The 20,742-nt window shown below is 41.2% G+C and overlaps 1 protein-coding gene across 1 annotated transcript in view; it reads right to left on the bottom strand.

Moving 5' to 3' along the window:
* LOC136867273 (uncharacterized) overlaps positions 1 to 20,742 on the bottom strand; it is a 102,778-nt gene that overhangs the window by 43,461 nt on the left and 38,575 nt on the right. Inside the window, exon 2 of the mRNA XM_067144421.2 lies at positions 388 to 494. Coding sequence (XP_067000522.2) covers positions 388 to 494 — 107 coding nt within the window. The remainder of the gene's footprint in view (positions 1 to 387; positions 495 to 20,742) is intronic.

The following is a 20,742-nucleotide window of genomic DNA, read 5'->3' as shown; positions in this document are numbered from 1 at the left end:
TTACATGGAAGACTCATAATATGGCATTTTATTTTAAAGATCCACTGACAATTGTAGGACCCTACTCATGGTATAGAACATGCCAGTTTTTGATATATTTTCATTTTATCAGTGTTCTTATTAACTAGCTTTGTAATATTATATTGTGTTTGAGAGTGTAAGAAATCCTAATATTCCATTTGTTTCAACCATTTATCCACATAGGCTTTCCGAGAGATTACTCATTTCAGAACAAAGTAATGGAACTAGATAAAACTCAGTATCACCGTGAGTTTATTCGGTCCTACAATAGGTCCATGTAAGAAAATAAAGAATCGGAAATCCATGCAAACACAAATAATTTTCTTGAAGAAAATTAAGCTATGGTAAATATGCTTGTCCTCTTACGTTACGAGTATGTCGTCCATTGCTTGAGAGCTTGTTTTAATCTTGTTCCAAACGTCGAGTAATTCTTTTTTCTCCTCTTCTTTCAGGTCCATAGCATAGATGACGATCTGAAAATGGAAGAGATAACATGTAAGGTAACTAAACAAACTCCTGCGTGCATCGTTTCTACAGAATATGATGAAAGGTTTCCTGTCTAATCCTTACTTATGATCTTAGGATTTAGGTAAGATGAATTCAGAGAGAGGGAGAGATAATGTTTTTGACTTCCTTTCTGAAACAGAGTTTATTCCGCAGAAATGACGAATGATTTCACATCTGGGACAGTTACATCAGAAGCTGTGAATTGCAATTCTTATATCAGAAGTCTAAGTTTTCGTTCATTTCAAAACATAGAGATGAAAATTCATCTACTGGTAAATATTCCACTATTTACTATTACGGTATTGCAGAGCCGCAGAGGTGCCGAGAATTGTGTCCCGCAGGAGTTCTTTTACGTTCTGGTAATTTTAACGACACAAGGCTGGTGTATTCGAGCACAGTCAAATTCCATTGGACTGATTCCGGATATAACACTCTACCTGGGGCTCAGAAAGCCTGCGCTCCACCAGCTTGCTATCAAGCTTTATATATTGTAACCGTCAATAACGGTTATGTTGCCTTGGGATCATTTGTGCCAATAAAGGGTTTCACCTAAAAAGGCTGGTGGGTACTTTATCTCATCATCATCATCATCATCTGTTTACCCTCCAGGTTCGGCTTTTCCCTCGGACTCAGCGAGGGATCCCACCTCTACCGCCTCAAGGGCAGTGTCCTGGAGCTTCAGACTCTTGGTCGGGGGATACAACTGGGGAGTATGACCAGTACCTCGCCCAGGCGGCCTCACCTGCTATGGTGAACAGGGGCCTAGTAGGGGGGTGGGACGATTGGAAGGGATAGGCAAGGATGAGGGAAGGAAGCGGCCGTGGCCTTAAGTTAGGTACCATCCCGGCATTCGCCTGGAGGTGAAGTGGGAAACCACGGAAAACCACTTCGAGGATGGCTGAGGTGGGAATCGAACCCACCTCTACTCAGTTGCCCTCCCGAGGCTGAGTGGACCCCGTTCCAGCCCTCGTACCACTTTTCAAATTTCGTGGCAGAGCCGGGAATCGAACCCGGACCTCCGGGGGTGGCAGCTAATCACGCTAACCACTACACCACAGAGGCGGCTACTTTATCTCACGAGTTCAAAATAATTAGTATCTATGCTACTCGTAGCATAAGGATATCTATACTAATAAACCACGTCAGAACAGTTATGAAAACCAATTAAACATCTAGTTGTAAATGTTAAAGTAGTGTCGGTCAGCCCAATAACAATAATGGTTACATCTGTAACAGAATGAGTGCGGAATACGTAAGATCTAGCGGAGTGAAATGAAGTGGTAACTGATATCCACGGACTGCTGAGTTTATGACTCAAGCTAAGTTCCTAGTCAGTGTATTGTTATTACTTTATTATTGACGAGTTCACACGAGTAATGACTACGGCCAGTTATGTTCTTGTTGCGCCGGGCTGAGTGGCGCAGGCGGTTAAGGCGCTGGCCTTCTGACCCCAACTTGGCAGGTTCGATACTGGCTCAGTCAGGTGGTATTTTAAGGTGCTCAAATACGTCAGCCTCGTGTCGGTAGATTTACTGGCACGTAAAAAGAACTCCTGCGGGACTAAATTCCGGCACCTAGGCGTCTCCGAAAACCGTAAAAGTGTTGTAGTTAGTGGGACGTAAAAACAAATAACATTATTATTATTGTTCTTGTCGCAAGCTTTTGTTTCTGATTGTTTATTTTTCAGATGACTTCTGTAAGTCATGGACCGATCTATGTACTACCAAGGTATTCAGGGTTACAATTATATCTAATTCTTCGCTGGTTGAATGTATCAATAAGGATAATAACCGAAACTCTAAAATCAACGTCTATCCGCTGTCTTTTCACCATCAGCAATATTCCCGCCACCACAAGAAAGGCAATACAAAGCATCTGTAATTGAAGGAATGAAATTACACCATCCTACCTACTCACAAAATCCCTGAGGTTGTAAATGATCCTCTCCAGAATCGACTCAAATTTCAGAACCCAATCCGGTTTAATCGTAGGAGCGATAATTTCAATGCGAAGGAAGATTGGCAACTGAAATTGAAAGCTGTGCCCATAAAGCATCATACCGTTCAAAATCCAACAAAAATTGTACCTGGATATGGGTTAAAGAGAAAAGGATGAACGACGTTGAATGGAATACGTTATACCACTTATACAAGTGGGGACTGTAATTCTCCAGAATTTACCTGCGGGATAAGTGAGCAGACTGTAGATGACAAAGACCAAGAATGCTCCTTGAGAAAGTATTAGGGACCTAAAGTAATGCTGAATCATCTACATTGAACTGACTTTGATCTCTAGACATGAAATTATGATTGGTGGCTTTGTTACGGGTTTACTTTGTTGTAAATAGTTTACTTTATTAACGTCGATTTATTTTTCGTTGTCTGTGAATTTCCGTAGTTTTAATTCTGTACCTGTACAGTATAATAGAGTTGTGTCTTTGCTATACGACTGATATCTAACTAACTGACTAACTAACTAGGGTGAGGATTTCATACTAGAATATAATAGTTTTAAAATGTAGCTGAGTTTTAAGTATCCTCTTGTTCATACGATGACTTTTTCTATGAGATCTGAATAGATATTTCGGGTACGATCTGTTACATATCCTACTGTTTTTCCAACTCTTTCAACTCAACTTTACAATAGCAAGAGGATACTCGATACTCGTTTGCATTCTCACCTATTACTCCATTAAATTCCTGGTCCTAATGATGACAAACGTGGTGTCATGTGTCTATCTCGGTGGCACGTGAGCAATTATAGTAGACTTTAGTGTTTCCAAACAGCACACTCATTGCTGAGCTGCGAGGGAGCCAGTCACACACAGCAAAACAAAAGCCTTCTTAACGTTGTTATTTCAAGAGTAAGCGAAAACATGTACTGGGAAAATCCTCTTAAAAGGTACAGACGCGTTAAATAGATTCCATAGATATTACGGAGAATCAATAGCGAGTATAAGAAAACATTAAATCATCAATAACTGTTTTGGTCTTCCTGTAGATCTCCTGTAAATTGAACGTTTGAAAAATCACAAAAAGACTATTCTTGGACTGCTACATTTGGTTGAAATATAATCAGTCATTTTTCCAGAATGCTGGAACGAACGAACAAACAAACAAACCGTTACATATGAATAAGTTTTTACCGGGTTTTGTGATAAAGAAAACACGTAATTGTCAAAGGAAATTCATTTTTTTTAAAAATTCAAAATATTGGTCACCGGCTTCTGCACACTTTACCCATCTTTCAGGTAAGTTATGAATACCATGCCAGAGAAACTGCTTGTCTTTTGCGGCAAACCATTCATCAAGCCATTTTCCAACTTCCTCAAAATTGCTGAAGTGCTGCTCTGCGAGGGCGTACCCCATTAATTCGAAGAGGTGATAGTTAGATGGCGCCAGGTCGGGGTAGTTCGGCGGGTGCGGAAGAATGTCCCATCCAAGCGATTTCAAGGTGTCTTTCACTGGTTTTGCTGTGTGAGACGGCGCATTGTCGTGTAACAAAATCACTTTGCCATGTCTTCTGGCCCATTCCGGTCGTCTTTCGATAGCGTTGTGACTTAACGGTTTCGCCGGGCTTCAAAGGTTCATAATACACAACACCGCTCTGGTCCCACCAGACACAAATCACCACGTTTAAATTTTTGAAACCATGTGTCACATGTTCTAATCGATGGAGCGTGTTCACCATATAATCATACCAGCAAACGATGACTTTCCACAGCCTGTTTATTTTGATTAAATAAGATAAGATTGGTGATACTAAGCTATAATAGGTCGATAATTTCAAGTATTTAGGTTGTGTGTTCTCCCAGGATGGTAATATAGTAAGAGAGGTTGAATCAAGGTGTAGTAAAGCTAATGCAGTGAGCTCGCAGTTGCGATCAGCAGTATTCTGTAAGAAGGAAGTCAGCTCCCAAACGAAACTATCTTTACATCGGTCTGTTTTCAGACCAACTTTGCTTTATGGGAGCGAAAGCTGGGTGGACTCAGGATATCTTATTCATAAGTTAGAAGTAACAGACATGAAAGTAGCAAGAATGATTGCTGGTACAAACAGGTAGGAACAATGGCAGAAGGGAACTCGGAATGAGGAGATAAAGGCTAATTTAGGAATGAACTTGATGGATGAAGCTGTACGCATAAACCGGCTTCGGTGGTGGGGTCATGTGAGGCGAATGGAGGAGGATAGGTTACCTAGGAGAATAATGGACTCTGTTATGGAGGGTAAGAGAAGTAGAGGGAGACCAAGACGACGATGGTTAGACTCTGTTTCTAACGATTTAAAGATAAGAGGTATAGAACTAAATGAGGCCACAACACTAGTTGCAAATCGAGGATTGTGGCGACGTTTAGTAAATTCTCAGAGGCTTGCAGACTGAACGCTGAAAGGCATAACAGTCTATAATGATAATGCATGTATGTATGTAAGATAAGCATGCGTGCCGCAAATGTTCTTTTTCAGGCACAAACTTCTATATGATCACTGAACGATACAACACACACACTAGTGTTTGGCGGACTCAACTTGTGTGTGTTAATTTCTTTTTGCTGGTGGCTTTACGTCGCACCGATAGGTCTTATGGCGACGATGGAATAGGAAAGGCCTAGGAGTTGGAAGGAAGCGGTAGTGACCTTGATTAAGGTACAGCCCCAGCATTTGCCTGGTGTTGAAAATGGGAAACCACAGAAAACCATCTTCAGGGCTGCCGACAGTGGTATTCGAACCCAATATCTTCCGGATGCAAGCTCACAGCCGCGCGCTCCTAACCGCAGGCCAACTCGCCCGGTGGTAGGTTAATGTCAGGCGAACAAACTGACGTATGTGTCAAATTCATTCGCTGGCGCCATCTCTTAATGAAACCGGTAAAGACTTATGCATACACCTAGTAAAAGCCATTAGTTTCGTCTTGAGTTGACGTAGATCGAAACAATATCTCAATACATGGCAAAGGAAGCAAAGGTACGGACAGCAGACCCCCTGCACTCGTATTTGCAAATATTTTTCAACTTTTTTGCCTTGTGACTAATTTTTACTTGCAAATATTCAACTTTCCCTTTCGGCTCTGTGACGAATTTATATTTCGTAAACATATTCCCAAGGATGATTTATTTTTAACTGATGTTGTTTTCGGAATCCGAAAAAGTCCACTTACTGGGATGAAATACGTCAATCTGTGTTTATTAGCGCTTGTGATTTAAGTTTCGTGTTTATTTATATTGAAATTGTGTTGGCGGACAAAGTTTTTCAATTTTCTTACTGTTAACAAATCGACAATGGAAAATACAGCTTCCGATCAATCATAGCTCCTTTCGGTAAGGATACCAATAAGCCTTGTAGAATTATGTCAGCAATTGCATCATGGGCATTCGTCGATGTACCGCAAGGAGATGTTTGGCCCCCGTGGGATGGAATACGGGCGTGTATTGATGCTTAGGGACAGTACACAGCTTATTGATATACTGTCTGAGTATGTTGGCATATCTTGTGCTTCGGGACGTCCGCATGTATTGAACTGTGGATGTAATCACTTACCTGTATTACCTGAAGGTGGAACCTCGAATTAATTGAAATGTGTGTTCAAGGTTTTGCTATCATTTCTCGTCATTGTTCTGTCTGTCTAGCTGCAGGCTTCCGTTTTCCTAATGACTTAATGTTAAATCTGTAAAGGCCACCTCTTAATCTTGTATAATAGCTTAAATTTCATACATGGAGTCCCTGGTTTCGATTTCCGACTCGTCAAAGAATATTAATTCTCCACTCAGAGCTGGATCGAGGTCCACTCAGCCTCACAAGACCAAATAATAATAATAGTAATCAGATTTGTTTGGATCAAGATCTTATCACCGATCATACACCCTGTTATAGATACCATCCGTAACCTGTGTACGATAACCAGAAGTGTGCTGCTAAGCTCACCGGCGAGCACCAATTAATACCGCGTAACTCCGCCTCTAGATTTGCCAAACGCCTGGATTCGGTTAGGAAGTGAGTCCACAAAGTTGTGCAGGTACATCACATCCAAGGACACTCGTTTAGGATTTGATCCTGCAATTCCACCAAATTGCGGGAATGCTGATTTCGGCTACCCGTTGTTCCAACATGTCCCACAGATTTTCAATTGGGTTCAAGTCAGGAGAATTTGCAGGCCAAACGAGATGCAGTAGGGTAGGGGAGTGTTCATAAAACCAGTCACTTATGCGTCCAGCCCGATGAACATTGCTGTTGTAATCTTGAAAATTCGGGGTATACTAATCATGCAGATGTTGACTGAAAGGCAACACTTGATCATACATAATGTTTAAATGGACATGCTGGTTCATGTTAGTGGTCACTGCAATGAGCGGGTTCAATCCATGATACGAAAAATCACCCCCAAAACATCACAGATCCACCTCTGGCTTGAACCTGATCCTGCTTCATTTGGCCTTCGGTGCACTCAACGACGCGCGTCATTGGAATACAGGCAAAAACAGGATTCATCAGACCACATTACGTTCCTCCAATCAGCTGATGCCCACGTTCGATGATTTCTAGCCCATTGAATACGCGCAGCTTTATGTTTCTGTGTGGACAATGGTTTCCTGCGAGGTGATCGACTCGAAATGTTCATAGCATGCAGTTCCCGTCACAATGTTTTCGCGCTAACAGGTTGGAATGGACCTTCATTCACCGACCGCAGCAATTCCTGTCGGGTTGTGAAGCGATTTCGATTGACAAGCCATGAAACGCGTGTCGATCAGAATCTTTTTCCATCCACAATTCTGACGTCGTGTTTCGTGGCCACATGTAGTACATCATTGCTTGTGGACATGTTAAACAGTCCGCTGTGAAACACTAACAAATCCAGCAACTTCACGCACTGTATGACAATGGGTACGGCCAAACACGATTATCCCTTTTTTTTTTTTGCCACTCTGTCACAGCCTACCCATGGTGACGTACACTGTCCGCTTGAAACATCAATGTCTTACTGATCACTACTACTTTATGCTCACGTAGAGGCAGTGCGCCTGCGGTTCAGCACGCGACTCGTTTTCTGCGGCATCTGTACAGGCTTAACGATCCATCTGTGCGTGCGCACTAGGGTAACTATTTCTTTTTTTTTTTTTTCGGTGAGCTTAAAATACGAACTGCCAGAACGAATCACAATCAACCTGATATTGTATTGACAGACAAGGTGTCAAAGGCCACAAATCTGATCGACATTGTAATTCCAGCCCCTGAGAACACCAAAAAGAAGATCAGAGAAAAAGTTTAAAAGTACCTGCCTCTGGAAAATTATATGAGAGAGACTAGCTCATGTATCCGTACCAAGTGACTTGGGCGTGCACGGCCTGCTAGAACAACAGCAGCGTTGTAACCAAAATGAGTCTGAAAAGGTGGGATGCATTAAGGATAGAAAATAAATACAAACAAATAAAAATGAAGACGTGCAGCTCACTGAACAGTATAAAGCTGTGTGATAGAACGCGGAACTGATCGTATTGCTGTAAATGACAGTGAGCACCGTGAAATTCTCTCACAGAATATCTTCTTTTTCTTGCAATCTTTCTGCATGTCTTACGCAATCAGCCCAAGCGAAAATTGTAATGGCTTCGTTCATAAGTCTGTCAAAATCGGCTCTCCAGTACTCTTAACTGTAGAGTGGCGCAGTGTGATGCCAATATCTCAAAAACGGTTGGTTAGGGCCTTGAAACGTGTTTTGTCCGAGATTTGTTCCTCGCGTCATAAAATGAGCTTGGTCTCATCCTTATACGACACATTCGTTTTCGCCTATGTTAGTCTGTCCTATTGTGGCAAAGTGCCTGAATTTAGGGCAGATACTGAATTTTGAGAAATTCTTTCTTAGTGTACCTCTAGGTCAAAAGATGAACCTACGTTCCTAATTTCAGATTTCTAAATCTTTTGGATCTGGAGATTTTGTGACCAATGGGTGGTATTTGCGGGTATTTGGCTCTCATATATGTAAATTTGCCATAGAGTTATTCCAACAGTGCGAGAGTACTTGTATACATTCCCCACCAGATACTATGATGAACTTCACCAGCTAAAGCTTAAAAATTATATCCCCATTGTTTTATAAACCTGCGGTATTAAGGGGAAAGTAGATTTGAATGATCCAGAAATGAAGACATACAGAAGATCAATAGTGGTTAACTAGTCTTGGACCTAATGCAACTGAACACGAGTGAAATCCCAGGAAACCTGAATGAAAATGAAAATCCACATCCTGTTTCCAGTCACTTGACCAGGTCAGGAATGGAATGAATGAAGCCTTTACGTCGCACCGACACAGATAGGTCTTATGGCGACGATGGGAAAGGAAAGGCTAGGAGTTGGAAGGAAGCGGGCGTGCCTGGTGTGAAAATGGGAAACCACGGAAAACCATTTTCAGGGCTGCCGATAGTGGGATTCGAACCTACTATCTCCCGGATGCAAGCTCACAGCCGCGCGCCTCTACGCGCACGTCGTTAGGAGTTGTACCGGCTGCCGAAGCCTGTCGCACTCCTCTGAGGCAATGATTAATGACTGACAGATGAAATAAAAATGATATTGGAGAGTGTTGCTGGAATAAAAGATGACAGGGAAAAACGTAGTACCCGGAGAAAATCCTGTCCCACCTCCGCTTGGTCCAGCACAAATCTCACATGGATTGACCGGAATTTGAACAACGGAATCCAGCGGTGATAGACCGCCTGAGCCTCGAAGTCTCAGGAAACTTTAATAATAATAATAATAATAATAATAATAATAATAATAATAATAATAATTTTATATCCCACAACTACTTTTAAGGTTTTCGGAGACGCCAGCATAGTTGGAATTTTTTCCCTGCAGGATTTCTTTTACGTGCTAGTAAATCTACCGATACAGGGCTGCCGCGTGAGTACCTCCAAATAACATACCACCAGACTGAGCCGGGTTTGAACCTATCAACTTGGGTTCAGGAAGCCAGCGTTCTATTTACTGAGCCACTCACTCCGGTATAAGACCAAATGAGGAGCGGTCTGACATGAGAAGCAGTAGACCCGGTTATGAAAGCCAAGGAACACAGATAAGGGCGTCCTCGCGCTGACCACGTGGCACTCCAATATATGCAGGCCATATGAATGGACAGTCGTCTTGACCAGCCAGGGTTTCTAATGAGCTATATGTGCGGAAAGGTAAAAACTATAGACTTTTATGACCTGCTCTATAGGAGAGGTGGGTACTGAATCGGTGTTTACCCGTTTTGTGGTGGTAATTCTTAACAGTCTATTAGCGGATTGGAGGATATTAAAAAAAAATGTGATCAGGATTAAAAATGGCTCTTTGTAAACTGGAAACTGCCCTCTAGCCGTTAGATTGCATCTGAAGGACAGGATAAACGGCTCACTGAAAATGAGAAGTATCACCTCGTTTCGAGGATGAGCAATTAATTTTAAGTACTCCCGAAAGTACTGAAATATTAAGGATACACTATTCTTGAGCTCTAAAGTTGAACAAAAATCTGTCAAAAGCCTACCTGATGGAAGATGAGGAAATACCAGATGATTTTCCACATGTTTGACTGCAGTAAAATTAAACTGTTATTACTCTTTCACAGTTAATACGTGAAATTCATATAGTGCTTTCTCTGATTCGAAACAAATAATATAATGGTAATTGTTGGTATTTACTCATTCGTGTCACGTTCTTCTTTTTATTGCCTCTTGTTAGCAGAAAGGGCTGCCATAAAGTAGTTTTTACGGTTCGTTGTTCTCAGGTGCCCACTCATTGTGTGGTCGATATGCTTAACTTTGATCTGAATAAAGGTCAACTAAATTACTGCGGTTACCAAGTCATCCACCAACCATTGATAAGAGTTATGATTAGGGCCCGAACTCTTATTTATGTAATTTATTATACCACTCCTTTACTTATAGAAAACTGAAAATGAAACTTGTCGACGAATTGTGGTTCTAATATGATTACACTTGGTTTTCATTTTATATATTTGTACATATTCTTAGTAATATTGCATATTTTGCATATTATGCGAAGAATGTAATACTTTTGTACATATAAGCGATACTACAGCGAGTTTCTCTCATCGGTTGGCCGGCAAGTGCGCTCAGCTTATCTACCTCCCGTTGACTCATCACTCCCCGCTCCGTGGCGTAGCGACACTTATCCGTGCATGACATGATATAACAGTTAACCAAAAAAACCTCACGGCATTTAACGCCCTTGAAAGGGCTTTGACCTCGCCAGCGACCGCTGCTCAGCCCGAAGGCCTGCAGATTACGAGGGGCCGTGTGGTCAGCACGTCGCATCCTCTCGGCCGTTATTCTGGGCTTTCGAGACATGGGCTGCCATCTCACCGTCAGATAACTCCTCAATTCTAATCACATAGGCTGAGTGGACCTCGAACCAGCCCTCAGGTTGGGAGAAAAGTCCCTGACCTGGCCGGGAATCGAACTCGGGGTCTCCGGGCGAGAGGCAGGCACGCTACCCCTACACTACGGAGCCGGTGATATAACAATTAAAATTAAGAAAATATACTAAGAACTAATAAAATAAGAATTAAGAAAATTAGTAATTAAGAAAGTACGTACCTTAATTTAACATTTACGTAGCCCACCCAAGACCAACTAATATTGTAGTTGGTCTTGGCCCGCCATACTGAGCTCTTCGAAACCCCGGCTTCTTTTCCAAGTCGTCTTGGGGACTTTGAAGGCGTATATTCTAATCTTTCTGCGATTTCATTTACTTTTTCCTCGTTAAGTACATGTTTTTTTACACTTCGCTTTTATCGAGTAAAGAACCAGTTCCTCTCAATTTGTTTGCGAGTTTCCGCACGGTCTCTCTGTGCAGGGCGTACACTTGAAATTGTGTTACATATCGCCTGACAACTTGCCTGAAAGACTCTGTTCTCACATAATTATCGTACATAATTACCCTTTCCTCTACCGTGTACACATGTGGAGGCATTATGAGAATTATACCCCGTAGTAACACTTCACAACTCGAGATCAGTTGGAGCGACACGTTCTAAGCACGGACCTGAACTGCGAAGCGCGGGCATTAACGTGCTGTCGCTGCGCTCTGTTACGGGAAGTGATGAGTCAAAGGGAGACAGATAAGCTGGGTGCGCTTACCGGCCAACCGATGAAAGAGACTCACTGTAGCTTTATTTACTAACGTTTATCCTTTTCATATTCATGTCAAGAAATTAGCCACTACAACAAATTGTGCAAAATACTCCGCGATTTGCAGTGCAGCACGTCTGGAGGCCATGAGTGTTAAGGCGTCAAGTCTATAATGGTTTGACACTGTAATTAGCTGGTTCGAGTCCGGTTGGTACAAAAATATTTTACCATCGGAATATTGGCCGGCAGGAGAGATTGTGGTATACAATTTCTAATTGCGTGCCAAAAGCCTAGATTCAATTCCAAACCTATCCGCAGTGTTCGCATGGAGTGAGGGTATATGACGCTGCTGTTGTCCGTCGAAAGGAGACATTAAGACTTCAGCAGTTTCCTTGGTGCTAGTCGACAGGAGTAGTATATATGCCGTCACCGGGTTCCACCCCATCCCTTTCTATTATCATATAACACGCCGTTCATGAATGAGTCTGTATACAAGGGAATGAGTGGTCGTCTTACTGTAATATGTATAAAATGAATAAAGACAATTATTATTCTAAGAGTACAGTGTTTGGAGTGTAATAATGGAAATTTAAAATTGTCTACATATATGTAAATATTCAGTAGAGTTTATGTAAAGGTACATGTGGAGATAGGGGCACTTAGTATATGTGGGTCTGGCCCTTTCTCCACCTACCACCCCCAAATTGTACATGTACAATTTAAGGAAAATAAATAAATAAATAAATAAATAAATAAATAAATAAATAAATAAATAAATAAATAAATAAATAAATAAATAAATAAATAAATAAATAAATAAATAAATAAATAAATAAATAAATAAATAAATAAATAAATAAATAAATAAATAAATAAATAAATAAATAAATAATTTTTTTCATGTGGCTATTACGTGCGGCTATTTCTAGCCGAGTGCAGTCCTTGTAAGGCAGACCCTCCGATGAGGGTGGGCGGCATCTGTCACTTGTAGGTAACTGCGTGTTACTGTGGTGGAGGATAGTGTTATCCGTGGTGTGTGAGTCGCAGGGATGTTGGGGACAGCACAAACACCCAGCCCACGAGCCACTGGAATTAACCAATGAAGGTTAAAATCTCCGTCCCGGTCGGAAGTCGAACCCATGACCCTCTGAACCGAAGGCCAGTACGCCAACGAGTCGGACGAACTCGTGTCCTCATCCCGAGTTGGTGCAGCTCTTTTCAGGCATACTCCCAATGGAGGTGAGCTGCATGTACCATTCCAACCACATACTAGCCCTTCTGTCATTCTTAAATGTCTGACAGTACCGGGAATCGAACCCGGGCCCCCGAGGACGGTAGCTAATAACACTAACCGTTATGCTACGGAGGCGAACATAATAATAATAATTTTATTATTATTACAGTAATAATAATAATTCACTTCATTTCATTAACATCCGATGAGGTTGACGTCAGAAAGAGCATCAGGTCATAAAACCTCGCTACGAATATTCATCTCACTTCATACCTGGCCCCGTTGATAAACGGTACAAGGGTTGTACACACACTCCGCGATTTACAGTGCATAACATTATTTTTATATATCTGAAGTACAGTATTTTGACTATGCCCTTAATTTGTTTATTTAATGACTATACTTACTGTGAAAATTAGAAAACTGTAGACTATATAAATTATCTAAAGCAACAAGAATAACTATCCTAAAATATGGAGTATTTAAAACCACTTCATTGTCTCGTATCATAATCATAAGTCATAATAAAAGGAATATACGAATATGTTTGTAAATTTAATGCTTTAATACTACTACATATTTCATGCATATTACATATTAAGTTGTGTGTGAATTTGTATATGATGATGGGCGGTTTAGAATGTTAAACCGGTAGTATTTCTTATAATATATTCTTTCTATGGAATTGCTTGTTGTACTCTTGTTGTACTCTTGTTGTAGTAGTAGTTGTTGTTGGTCAATTATTTTTATCTTCTTCTTCTATCTTAATCAGTTTATCTTCCAGGGTTGGTTTTGCCCTCGGACTCAGCGAGGGATCCCACCTCTACCGCCTCAAGGGCAGTGTCCTGGAGCTTCAGACTTTGGGTCGGGGAATACAACTGGGGAGGAGAACTAGTACATCGCCCAGGCGGCCTCACCTGCTATACTGAACAGGGACTTTGTGGGGGATGGGAAGATTGGAAGGGATAGACAAGGAAGAGGGAAGGAAGCGGCCGTGGCCTTAAGTTAGGTACATCCCGGCATTCGCCTGGAGGAGAAGTGGGAAACCACGGAAAACCACTTCCAGGATGGCTGAGATGGGAATCGAACCCACCTCTACTAAGTTGACCTCCCGAGGCTGAGTGGACCCCGTTCCAGCCCTCGTACCACTTTTCAAATTTCGTGGCAGAGCCGGGAATCGAACCCGGGCCTCCGGGGGTGGCAGCTAATCACACTAACCACTACACCTTAGAGACGGACCGTACGTTTTATTACTGTAATTTATTTCAGGATGACCCAATAAATGCACACACACATTCGCATGCACACACAATTATAATCAACCATGAATGGTCACATTTACTAATCACTATCTATTTACAAGTCTCTCTTCCTGATGACGCAGCAGGCGGTCCGGCCCGTTGCTCTACCACGAACGGCTAATCCTTACTTTCACTTCCTCCAGTCCAGTCACCTCATACAGCGGCTGTGTGCAGACCGCTGGATCTGAACACAGGGCTACGGACCACTCAACACATGATGACTGTTCGTTGGTTCGACTGCAGAGACAGTCGAGTAATTCACACAGTCACATGCAGTGAACAACCAAACATCAACAGCTCAACAGTATTCAACAGCAGGACGATACTCCCAACAGCGATTATTAACACAGATCAATTTTCCCTCACACTCAAGATAGCGGTTCCCTCACTGACCCACGGCTATCCTCAGTCCATAGAAATACACAAACGCACATTACTTTCAGGTAGTAAACAGTGTTCCGTTCCGCACGTCGGCTACATCCAGCTACTCACTGGACTCTCCGACCCCACCACAACAGCTCCTCGTTCAGCCAACACTTCTGTCGCCCCCAGCCCAGCCACCGAACCTCAACACATTGACTCCACCACTGTCTCCACCACGGAGCCCAGCTCATCTCTGACCATAGCTTCACCGCGGATCGCAACTCTGACAATAGCTCCACCACAGAGTTCAACTTTCACTGACGGTTCGCGGCTAGTCCCCATTTTTACAGCTCGGGTGATGGGAACAAGAACATTCCAGAGCTGGCTAGAGGCGAAACATTCCAGTTGAATCTCCAAGAAACTTACAGGTAAGCCAGCCGACGAGAACAATACACGGAAAGGCCGGCCCAACCCCACAAGCCGGCTTGGAGATCCCTGATCGTCTGAGTCACTAGCTCCTTCCTGGAAGTAACTTACCGAAAGGGGCTACGGGGCTACCACTTGGCTGGCACGCAACAATGCGTAGAGCTCTGCAGAAACTGGTTTAGACCACTCATTACGATCATAAGTTATTTGACTAGCGTGGTGGTCCAGTGTGGGTTATTCAAGCCGCGGTTCCACGTCTGATCCTTTTGACCGGTTTACCACATCTCTGCCACATCGAATGTGTTCGCTTTTAATTTTGATGGAGTGAACTTCTGTAATCAGCGCATTGATTGATTTTCATTCGTTGCTCACTCACTCACTCACTCACTCACTCACTCACTCACTCACTCACTCACTCTCTTAGGCTTAATGTTTTACTATCTCACTTATTCTATAACGTTTGTTTTAATGTTACTGAATTTGGTCTCTGTATTTTCTTTTTTTTAATTTAATGTTTAATTTAATATTTTAATGTTGTAAAAATGTAGTTAGTGTGTTCATAAACCTGTATTGTATTATATAAAGAGGCTTTTCAGCCTCAGTAGCATGTTGATTATTAATAAATTCAATTTAGTTCAGTTCAATTCAATTCAATTCAATTCAATTCAATTCAATTCAATTCAGTTCAGTTCTCTCTCTCTCACTCTTTCGTTTGGACACTAACGAGTGTCCTCCATTAATTTAGCTAGATTTTATTCAATTCACTTCACTCCACTCTTACCACGGTTTTAACGAAGCTAATCAAATTTCGCAATTCATTCCAATAGAAAATAGTTCAGGCTATTACTACTCATCAACAGATATCTTTGTAAGTTAGTAGTACAGGCCATCAAAAGGCAAACAATTACAAATATGTTCTAAAATCATCTTATAGCGCATGTTAAACATTCACTGTCTCGCAAAATTCACTCTGGAGGAGCGTAAATCGATTTTCAATTTATTTTATAAATAGACTATGCTACACTATGTGTCAGCCCTATTGGCGTAGAGGTAACGTGTTTGCCTCTTGCCGAATGTCCTGGCTCGTCTAAGGATTCTAATTCTGAAATGAATGTAGGAACGGTGTTCGGTGTTCACTCAACCTCTTGAGACGAATTGACGAGCTCTTGATGTGAGAGGCGGCGGACACGGTCGCGAAAGATAAGCAACAGGCTGAAGATTACATCACACTCCCCATGTGATACTCCTATACCTTCAGTCCCTCTGGTTCGGCAGCAGTTGTTTTGGCAGGCCAAGGGATATCCTGGGCTGTATCGTCCGCAGATTTATTTGCCTTGTACTGTATTTAATGGTAAAGATTTTCGCGAGGTCAGTTCACAGATTCATTTATATTACTTCACTTTGTCTGTTGTTATTTTTAGCAGAGATATTAACCCGGATAATCCTGGCTTTCCGACAGATGGGGAATTTTGTAATGTCAGGTTTTTTAAATATTTTGTGCAAGTTTTCTCACCACCATCTACAGCAACTTTGCAGTTCCTGTTGGTAAGCTCATTGAACATGACCGCAAGAATTGATTTTTTGGAGGCTGGACCTACCATACGATTTATGAAATATATGTATACATTCTTTTGTGTCCATGACACCAGCGAAAAACACAACACTTGAAGCAAAATAATCCGTAGAAAATGACGTTCTTTTCTCCAGAATATGAGCCTCTCCAGCGGCTGAAAGACAATTTCTGCCAATATCATGAAGAGCTACAAGAAGCATCCAAAGCTCTCAGTAAAGAAAGGACTTACCAAAGAAAGACATCAAGTTGTCATTATTACTGCATCATCTATTTCATCGTTGATTTATCATCTTCTACAGAATGGATTATTTTTTCTGTGGAGACACAAGGCTTTTTCAGGACGTTCAATTGAATGGAAGAAGGAGCAATAACATGACTGACTCAGGGGTTGCTCAGAATTCCATAAATATAATTTTAAAATCCGGTATTTTAATGTCCACCGAAGGTGCTAGAGTTATCCACAAGGAAAATTCACAATTTTTCTGCCTCAGTATTCTCTCCGAGACTTGATTAAAGAGAATCATTGTTGCTCTTTGAGTATGTACTTGATTTACTGGAAGATGTTCGTGAGCTCCCTGAGTCAGTGTGTGCCACTTTGGTAACAGCTTCGCAGGCACTAGTGTGTTGTTATTTGGTGCGTGTAATCGAAGAAGCAACTGAATGCAGAACGTGCTTGAATAATGTTTACACCTCAGTTAATGCATCCCTATTGATGAATTTGATCTGTCACTCGGATAGGGCTACATAAATTGGTTGAGGCGGATCTACTGTACTGCAAGAACTCTTCAAATCATTTAAACTGTGTTTCAACTATAATCCTAAGGAACTTGCGTTGTGGCCAAAATTGTGAAACCTCCGATTAGTAACGTAGGGAAGTATCATACAGACAAAGTTTCCAGGTTTTTTTGTCCGCCCAAACCTTCTTCTCGAGAAGTCCTGAAGCTATAGGCCTACATCTCTAGAGCACCACTTTATAAGGAAAACTTTTTCCTTTTTCTACTTTAGATTTTCAACTTCCTTATGTGCTTATCTACTTGTATTCCCACGATAACTAGGGCTGTTTGGTGCTGCCGTTTAGCAGCGAATTCTCAAGTCGTGTTACGCGTTTGAGTATGGAATGAGCAGGCAGTATAAACAGCCATCGGATGCACACCGAGTAGGCGGTGGTTCGGCTGTGCGTGACGACAGGCCTGGTGCTAGATGACGGTGAATCTTACGCCTTCCTAGCACGAGTCCCAACTTTTCCAGCAGACAGTTAACGGAGTTGAGTAGGGAGCACCACAGTAGAACTGCGGATGATTTGAAAAGAGCGGGAGGGGCCTAACTGAGGGTTCAATAATAATAATAATAATAATAATAATAATAATAATAATAATAATAATAATAATAATAATAATAATAATAATTGGTACGGAGTTATCCGTGGAAGGCAGAGGTGAAAGAAGGTGCGGGCTGGAATGGGTCTAACTACAAGTCCGAAAGATGAATTCAAATTTTCATAAAGGTTATATTTTCAGAACTTAACAATTTTCATATAGACTTTCAAAATTCAACAAGTAACAAATCAACAAGAAGCCAACATCAGGTACAACGAAATCACAAGTTTTACGGGATCATTACAAGATCTGGGCTTCGAGCCCCAAGTTTATAATTCCTGAGCCCTCAGCTTACAACCACAAACTACCAAAGGGCAGAAAACCCCTAATTACATGGAGCACTTGCTCCCACCTTTTACCCTCAAGCCTCCCAGAGGTACTTTTCAAACACAAGAAAGAGCTGAGCCGCTCTCAATCTTTCAAGCCTATGAAAGGCAATACCAGACTATTACATAAATTGCCGTCAAGGCACCGCCTACATCAAATGAAACGGGGGTATCTCGTACACAACCTACCTGGGCCTCAGTGGAAAAGAACAGATTAATTAAATGGCCCAAAATACCAAGATGAATGGAGGCGTTGCTTGCACTCCTACATGAAAACATAATAAAACGTAAGGGGCACTAGGCCGATGATACAGGGACTATTCCCAAAGTAGGGAGGTGACTCGTACAAGAAAATTTTAATACATTAAGAGTAGAAAATCGGTTATGAAAACGTAGTCACCTCAACTCAAAATGAAGGGGAGCTCGAGAGGGTAAAGCACTCTCTATCCCCGATTTACAGTTAAAGTAATAAGAAATTTTTACATAAGCCGGCACTAAGTTATATTTTTAGAAAGGTAGATTACATTGAAAAGGTTTCGGACCTTCCCCGAGGGCTAAACTGCTGAGCTAGCAAGAAATGAAGATGTTAAAAGGCCATTCATTACCTTTGTTGAAGAGCTGCTGTCCGAGGGAAGAGGCGCTACCCGCCCCCTGCTATACTTCCATACACTAAGCTAGATGTTGTTGAAGTGGCCGAGAGGCAGAAAAATCAGCAGTTTTTATACTCTCAGGGAAGATTCGAGACCTTTCATGAATAATTAAGACACACCCACATGCGTTTATTGGCTAACTAAAATTTACACATCAAAAATTGGGGAAGAAAGATACAATTGGCTGAAAATTAATGACAGAAATTATTGATTGGCTAACTTCAAAACTGGCGGAAAGAAAATAATTATATTGCCAACCCACAAATGAAAGAACGAAATTTAGTTATAGGAAAACTTATAAGTATAAAATATCTTCAAGAAAAGTTCCATCACTTCGCACCAGGGTGCATGATCATAGTTTTTGGTAGAGACATCTGTGAGAGAATGTCCACACTTCTTGATAATTAGTAAACAAAAACAATTCGAAATTAACACAGTGACATCTTCTGATAAACGGTTGAATTAATTCAGTTTTATAATTCAGAGTTTCAGCTGTAGAGGAGTACTTTAAGGCGGAAAATTCAAATGTGCGGCGTATAGGTGTACCAACCGGTACAATAATAATAATAATAATAATAATAATAATAATAATAATAATAATAATAATAATAATAATAATAATAATAATAATCTACTACTGCTATTTCTACCCTCTGGTGGTTTCTCGGATGCGAACTGTATCACACATGTGAACTTGGCTCTGTTTTACGGCCGGGTGTCCTTCCTGACGCCAATCCTATATAGAGGGATGTATTCATTGTTACGTGATTCTATGGTGATTGGTGGGGTTGGGACAAACACAAACAACCAGTTCCAGAGTGATTAAAGTCCCCCACCAGGCCGGGAATCGAACTTGGGACCTTCTGAACCGAATACCTCAAATAATAATAATAATAATAATAATAATAATAAAGCTTTTTGCCCAATGACTTTACAGCTACTATAGGTTTTAAATAAGTATCGATAGTCGGAATTAAGACCTGAAAGAGGTACTTCTTATATATATATATGTAAATCTACTGCCACGAGCATCTCGCATTTAAGTATTTATAAATTTTAACCATTTTAACCAACTGTGCCGGGGTTTTAACGCACAGGCGGCAAACACGTGATTGACTTGGAAAGAGCGAAGTTATATACAGTGAGGTACTTTGTTGTGAATTATGTTGTTAACTGCTTACTTTCAGCTCTCTGAAAAGCCTGGGAGGAAGGTAAGTTCTTTGGGATGGAAGAGGACTTCAAAGAAGCTTAAGATAATTGCAGCACAAAAGAAGATTTTTCAGGCATCGTCAAGAGACATCCTGTGATAAGCTTTAGAGCCGAACAGATTTTCTAAAAGTTGCAAGTTAGACGCGAAGCAACAGACGCATCAAAGAAAGAAAGAAAGATAAAACCGTTTATGACGTCTATTAAGTGGAAACAGAGTTGTTAAACTTTTAGAGCGTTTACATTGATGTCGTGGAAAGAAGAAGAAAGCAAAGTGTACAAGGTAAATCTCTCTGTATTCGTATGTGATTTTTTAGACGATACTCAACCCATCATTTAGAGGTTGTAAAGAGGAGAAGTCCATTATCTTAAAGGTAGTAGAGGAACGAAGGATAAAGCGCCATTTTGGTTACTTTCGGAAAATCGATAATTCAGTTCTTCATCAGTTTTTATGTGACTTCGTAACATGCACATTTTTCTCATATTCTCTAGCGGGACTATTTTTCCACACGTGTCAGTCTGAGCGGATTGATATCGGCAGAGGTAAAAAAAATATAATTTTGTAGACGGTTAAGGCTTTACAATAAAATGTATTGTATTTCCGAAAACTGAAGGGTGAATTTGTGATGGCCACATTTTTACGAG

Source organism: Anabrus simplex, chromosome 3, assembly GCF_040414725.1.
Source record: "Anabrus simplex isolate iqAnaSimp1 chromosome 3, ASM4041472v1, whole genome shotgun sequence".
NCBI lineage: Eukaryota > Metazoa > Arthropoda > Insecta > Orthoptera > Tettigoniidae > Anabrus > Anabrus simplex.
This window is presented reverse-complemented; position numbering and strand designations above follow the sequence as displayed.